At 37.2% G+C, this 7,500-nt stretch overlaps 1 protein-coding gene across 1 annotated transcript in view; it reads right to left on the bottom strand.

The window, feature by feature from the left end:
• The window catches only part of LOC144971813 (uncharacterized), a 91,660-nt gene that overhangs the window by 77,029 nt on the left and 7,131 nt on the right, over positions 1-7,500 (bottom strand). Inside the window, exons 5-6 of the mRNA XM_078912890.1 lie at positions 4,439-4,586; positions 3,422-3,533 (exon numbers count right to left, since the gene is read on the bottom strand). Of these exons, the coding sequence (XP_078769016.1) occupies positions 3,422-3,533; positions 4,439-4,586 (260 nt within the window). The remainder of the gene's footprint in view (positions 1-3,421; positions 3,534-4,438; positions 4,587-7,500) is intronic.

Genomic DNA, 7,500 nt, shown 5'->3' with positions numbered 1-7,500 from the left:
GCTCACAATTATTATCCCTATGAACACATACTCGAACTGTCTATCTGGCGCGCGGGCACACACACTCACAAAACATTTATTTTACACCCATTCGCAATATTGCAGGAGAGAGCAAGACACCGCTTCCCCCGCCCCCCCCCCCCCCCTCGCCCTTCTTAGGGGTGTTTACTTTTACTGATTACTATCACTTTGTGCTGATATCTGGTTTTGTAATATGACACTTGGTTTCGGATCGGAAGGTTCTGAGTTCAATCCTCACTACACTTAGCGCATAGTTGATTCCTTGGAAAATTCACATTCTCTAACGTACTCAAGTGTAAAATGAGTACCTGGCTAAAAACAGCGTTGACACTGTTGAAAAAAATTGTAATATCGTGCCATGTCTTGTTTTACATGTTACTTGGCGCTGTTCGTCAGGGACCATTTGTAAAACGCTTTGAGCAAGTTTAGTGGATATAGCGGTATATAAAAGCTAAAGGGACTTCAGTTCGAGCTCACTGACATGTGAAATCGTTGGAAATCTAACGGTCCCCTTTGATATACGTTTTGCAGTGTTAGATAATCCATAATCAGAGTTCATAAATTAAAGCAAAACCTGTAATCTCTAATTCACGTGATAACACCGAGACGCATCCATCCTTCAAGTCCAAACTGGATAATATCGATTTTAAGCCGATTTATCTATTTATTATGGCGAAACGTGGAAGATTTTCAAATTTGGCGACTTTTGACTTTTTGTATAATTATGATATAGTTCAACTTATTCCCTCAATAGATTTATTCAGGTTAATAATTCTTTAACCCTTTACTGGTGCCATATTATCTAACATTTTGCATCAAATTAGCAGTTTATGTAAGAGACGAAGAAATTAAGTCGAGTAATTGGATTCAATAGTCTGATGCCATGTCGCCCAGCAACGGCGGCCATCTTGGTTCTAAACTAAGAAAATCGGTACTGTTTATTCTTCATACTGCCTAGAACTTTTCATATGTCTTGTGATCAGAATGTATAAAAGCCAAAACATGATCATATTTATAATGTTTTTCTCCTCTCGATACACTTTTATGCTCGTCGGAGAAATATTTCATAAGGGCGTCCGCCATTGTTCCGATAGTTTAGAGCCAGTTACTAAGTTACCATGCGTCAATACGAGGGAAGTGACGTCATGTCTGTTGAAGCGTATTGCCATCGTCGTTAAAAGATTGAAAGTTAAAATACAGGTTATGTAAGTGACGATGAAATAAGTCACGTGTAAATGCCATCGTCATTAAATGGTTGAAAGTTAAAACGCAGTTCATGTTAGTGATGATGAAAATAAGGCATGTATTATTCTGTCATACTCTGGAGAGAAAAAAAAACTATTTTAAAATGAAGTCCCAGGTTTGAGAGTTTTTTTTTGCCAAGATGAGGGTTATTTAAATCGATCGATATTTGAAGGACGAGTTTTCTGGCCAAATCTTTAAATATGGGTTGTTCCAGAGTATCGTAGTATTGACATAGTCTTTAAAGGCTTAGAAATAAAGTTTATGTACTCTCTAGTATAACAAATAGAAAAGGGGTGAGGGGGGGGGGTGTTGTGATAGAAGGAGAGGGGGCTTCACTTTGGCCAAATCTCAATAGAAATGGGGGGGGGGGGGATGCGCAATTTGACCAATCCATAGAAAGGTTGGGGGGGGGGGGGAGGTATGTTTTGGGCATTTTCTAATTTAGGGGGGGGGGGGGGCGAATATCTTCTATGACGATTCTGACGACGACAAAGGTGCAATGCCATTATATTACAATGACACTTCTACTCTTTTTTTGTGGCTTTTTTTTTTCTCCATTCTTCTGCTTTATTTCCTCTTTTGGTGAATTTTCACCGGCACATTATTTCGTGAGCCGAAATTTGATAGAAAAGGGCGGAGGGGGGGGGGGGGGGGTAGGGGGGGTAGGGGGGGGGGGGGTTGCGATTAAGCTTCGTGGAGAGGTGCGCAAAAATTCTGACAAAAATAGACAGGAAAGGGGGGGGGGGGACGTCTATTTGTTACAGTCGAGTAAGTGACGAGTATAATACGTCATTTGTAATTCAGTATGAATAAAAAATGCACATTTTAATAACGTTGGCCAGAAAAATCTTCCTTTAGGTACCGATCGAGTAAAATGACTCTAGTCTTGTAGAAAACTTAAATCTTGGACTTCAACGAAGTCCCAGGTTTGAGAGTTTTTGACAAAATGAGTGTCGATTTGTATTTTGAGGGACGAGTTTTCTGGACAAATCCTTTTTTTTTTACTGAGCTTTTTTTTCAGAATTTTCGCTCTGAAACCAGAGGATCGGTTGCACAAAGTATGTATACAGTCCTCAGGAGGACTGTTTTATACTTCCAAGAAGTATGGAGCCATTTTTGACACCGCGTTCTTGTTCCCTATTCTCACTTTCACTGAGTACATGAACGCAGGAGATGAATGAGCAAATGAATGAATGCGATATGTGGATTCCATTTGACCGTGACACTTTTATGCTGATGTAACATAGCACCTTGTAGGTGCCGTACTAATGTACAATGCAACTCGTACATACAAATGAATGAATGAAGAAAGGAAAGGAAGTATGAAGGAAGTAAGTAAAGGAAGTAAGTAAGGAAGGACGGGAGGAAGCCTGAACAATATGATAAATCAATAAATTTATTAAATAATGCATGCATTTAAAAAAATCAAATTTAGAAATGATTGGATTACTTCACCTACGGCAATGGTTATACTTCAAGGATATTTTCCCTCAACTAGGTAAAATGAATATAAAAAAAATTGATTAAAAATAAATAAACAGTACGAATGAAAGAAAAATACAATTTTGCATGAACCAAACGATAGTATCAAATATGAACAATTGAAGGAATAATTTTTTTTAAAGTAGTCCTTCAAGCCATTAGGCCCAGGGAGACGTAGTTTTTCTCGGTTTCTATAGCGTGAAACAAACAATAGCAATTGCTTGCCACCCTGTGGAGAGGACGATTGTCTATCGCAAAATAATTTCCACCAAATCTAACAGTTGGGTTGACGGAGAAGTGGGGAGAGGGGTCCAAAAACAAAATCTCGACTTCGCTTGGGATCGAACTCCAGTCTTTTTACATGTGAAACGAGCGCTGTATCAACTAAGCTCCCAAAGAATAAATAAATGAATATAGATAGTATGCGCTTGGCTAAGAAGCTAACAACATTGCCATCCGGAAGTATAACGGACCATCACACAAAACTATGTGTAACCTTGAACGTTTATAGTCTGGTTAATACAGTTTAACGAGAATTATTTATAAACGCGGATGGCAAAAATTAATAACAAAGACTCGAGTGACGTCATCTTCGTTCTATCAATACAAAATAATGTATAAACGAATCCATGGTTTAATGATGAATGATTACTGAATAGATGAAAACACTCACCGTGGATAGTTGAACACTTTTTCCTATCCATCTCTCCATGACTGCGTTGTCATCACTATAAAAACTCAGAACTTGATCCACATCACTTTTAAGTCCTTTCCACAGATCAGCTCTGGGTGGTAAAGGAAATGAATTAAATGAATAAATACTCTAGCAAACTTCAACTTTATGGTCTAAATTGAGACTGATATATATATATATATATATATATATATATATATATATATATATATATATATTATATATATATATATATATATATATAATTTTTAAAAAAATAAAAACTTGCGCTTTTATATAGCTGAATACACAATAAATGTTCACAAAGCACTTTACTAAGCGCAGTACACCAACAGCAACACTTGTGACATGTAGAGCGAGACATGAATCCTGTAAGGCGATGTTTCAATTATTTTCGTTGTTGACGCCCGGGGTACTCATTTTACACCCGAGTACGGTGACAGAATATGAGAAAAAAGCCTTTTGTAAGAGAGTAAGCTTATGCAAGAAGTTTACGCAAGAATTTGTAGAAAAACATGACAATAAAACTTGAGCAATATTTGAAAGAAGAATGGGGATAGCTGTAGGAGATTGCATTTATTTTCGGTTGATGTTGATTAAACATGATTAATATTCAAGCAAAGTTAACGAGGCTTGGATTTCAATGAAAAAATGGACAATACTTAATGGGTTTAGGACAGTTTTATGTTTCAAGTTAAAGGACTGGTCGTTGTGTTAAGTAGTAGAAAATGACTTTCTTTGATTGGTCTTAAATGATATTTGGGAGTAAAAGCAACAGATTGTAGTTGATTGTTGTTATTTGGGCGTAAAACTCAAATAATCTTCTATCATAAAAGGCGGGGTTTATCATTAATATTAAGGGTTTAAAACGGTTCAGGTTGAATATGATTCGCTTTTTACTATTAGTGGGCTGATTTTAGTCTGACATGTGACAATCAAAATCAGTAGGAGGAGTGGTTTGAATGAATTGTGGGAACAGGTTGAAAAAACGCCAACCTAAAGTATCTGATCCTGTTCCAGTACGCATCAACCGTCAAGAAGTGGGGTGGGTCTTTTTCAGATATCCATTTGGGCAGGTCTAATATTGCTCGATCTGTTTCATTGTAGGCCTCCAGAAGGTTAGCATTAACGGTCTTGTCTTTCCCTGTGAAATAAAAAAAGAAGAAGAAGAGATGAGCGTTTTGATCGAATTACTGTATACTTTGTGATTATAAAAGTTGTTTCATCTAAGAGTGCACAAGGGTTATTAAGTCATATAACATCTTTTTTTTCTTTGTTTTTGTTTGTTTATATTTATTTATTTATTTATTTATTTATTTATTTATTTACTTACTTATTTATTTAATTATTTTTAACTTACATATTCATTTATTATCTTATGTATTTATCTATTTTTTTATTATTTATTTTTTATATCACGTAATTTTCTTTTCTTTTCCTTTTTTTTGTTTAAGGTCAACATCCCTATGCCTATGTTTATTGTCGTATGTAAAAGATGGAGATAAACCTAAACTGGCAAAGTGACGACAAACATTGGAGGTCTCTCATTCCTGAGGTAAAAAAGTAGTTTCAAGTCACAATGAAAGTTGGACTTTAGAGTCATAAAGCCGTTGAAGTACTTGCCGCTATTTTATAGAGGACCCAGCTTCCCCATCACACTGTTGGGAAGACAGAACGTTTCATAACTTGAGCTTCTATGTGGGACAGATTTTATTATGTTAAAGTTTAGGCCCTTTTTTTTATTGAATGAATATGGCTGCGCATTCTCTATGAACGCATGCCGTGAATGTGTGCGTCGCTTCGAGTTTGTCAGTCTGTTTCTATTATCCAGTTAGTAATTTGCCTCCATTTATCTCTGTCGAGTGCGAATGTTCTTAGATTTAGAATGTCATCATGCGTTTTATTATTATTGACTACCCTTTTATATCGGTATGCATTACACCCGATATGTCATGTTTTGCATTCGTTGTGTAATGACTTGGTTTGCAAAAATCAAGATGACGCCCACATCATTGAGATTATTGGACAACTTACTTCTTGCCACTTAATTGTCTTTACTTTGTGGCTTTAAAAAAATGATCTTTTATATAGCGTAATATCCACTAAACGTGTTCAAAGCGCTTTACAAGGGGTGCCTGGCCAACAGCAACATAATATAACATTTAGGACGGAACATGATGCCTGTTTGGCGATATTACAGTTTTCTCGGACAGAGATAACGCTGTTAACGAACACATACTCATTTTACACCTGAGTACGGTGAGTGAATTTGAGTAAAGAGCCTTCTCCAATGACTCAACGAGGCTCTTCCGATTCTAAAGCGAGTGACATACCACTAGACCACAGCGCAGGCTGCAAACTGAGTGTACCCATTTTCGTCTCCTGTCCATGTAAGACTTATCACCCGAAAATGGAAGGAAAACACATGTGACGTGTCATTTGCCAAGTCAACGGATATATGTTTATTGCTCCATGACTCAAAATTTTTTTAATACAATATAAGATTAATTTATTTCTAATTTCAACTATTTTGGGAGTAGACAAATACTTCTTGGCATTAAACCAATTGTATATTTGACGCTGATCAAGAATCTGAAGTCAAAACAGCGAAAATCAGAAGAAAAGAAGTTGTCCACTTTTTTATACTGCCACGCCCCCGATCGTCGATCGCCTCGAAAGCGCGGCGGGATTTGCGAGCGACCGATCGTCGTCTTCCTCCCCCCCCCCCCCCCCCCCCCCCCCCCCCCCCTACCCCCCCCCCCCCCCCCAGTTATTTGGCCATACACGTTGGGAGTTTTTCTACGATTTGCTTCAGCCATACTTGTCCCCATTTCATCACAGGTAAAAATATCAACGTGTATGGCCCCTCACGTTTTTAGATGACGCAGGCCATACATTAATGGGAGATTACAGCTCTGGGTAGTAACCGGAAAAGGAGAATTCTATCATAATATGGGGCTTGATATAGGTCTAAATTTCCACGGCATGATTATTTCGGTCAGATTCGATTACAATGAGCCAAAAGCTGTCATTTGAACGGAAAGTAGCGAGATTTATCAACACTGTCTTGAGACCAATCGACGAAATATTACAGGAAACGCTTATTCCTATTTGTGGTGGAATTTCCTTGTAACTTGTTTCCCGTACTCTGATAAAAACACAGACATGTTTTTTTTTTCTTTTCATTTCGTCTTCAAATCTGCAATCCATCTTCACAAAACGATATCATGCATGTTCGAATCAGATGTTTTCAAATGACATTTTAAGCTTAAATTATATTTGTTTTAAAATACGAGTAGTTGCCTTCAATAAGGGTATTGTGTTTTGTTTCTTAAACTTCAAAAATGCAAATATGGCTGCTTTAATCTCGAAGAAATAAATGACAATAGTAAAATGGAATGGGAGCTTCAATTCAATTAACGAAGACAAATAATGTGGACGTTTCGCATTTACGCTTTGTCAACACAACACGATGAATAAATGAGAGATGAGAAATTGGCGTTTTTATGGCGTATCACTCTCTCATCTTTCATTCGTCTTTAGTGTTTTGTTCATCGTGTTTTGTTGACAAAGTGGAAACCCGAAACGCTCACATTACATCTGAACAATGTCATTCTCATTCTTTTCGTTCGGCATGTACGATGAACGAAATTTGCTCTTTGTTTTTGTTCTTAGACAGCCAATTTGGTGATAAGTTCTCACTAAATTATAACAATTCGACTAGAAATGTTCAATGTTACTCGTGGTTATGTGAGTTGTTACGTTATATCCGTCTGGTGAATGTCTTGAGTATCTTACCTAAACGCACTACATCAACAGATATGTAAACCAGCATAACAGAATCTATTAATTTCCTGACATAGCAAAAGCACCGGAAACTTGTCTCAATATCTATCCATTAGCCCAAATTGTTAATTGAAACGATGAGGGAATCCTGCGTTAATCTATGTCTCGTGACTGTAGTCCAGCTTTATGTTGAGTTGCGATATGAGTTAACGAACTTTTATGTCACGTGGCAAGAGAGCCGCTTGATAGTGACGGTGATGATGATGATGATG

This window comes from Berghia stephanieae, chromosome 4 (assembly GCF_034508935.2).
Source record: "Berghia stephanieae isolate SIO BIC M18660-M18661 chromosome 4, UCSD_Bste_1.3, whole genome shotgun sequence".
NCBI classification, from domain to species: Eukaryota; Metazoa; Mollusca; class Gastropoda; order Nudibranchia; family Aeolidiidae; genus Berghia; species Berghia stephanieae.
Note: the sequence above shows the minus strand (reverse complement) of the source record. Positions and strands in the feature narration are given on the sequence as shown.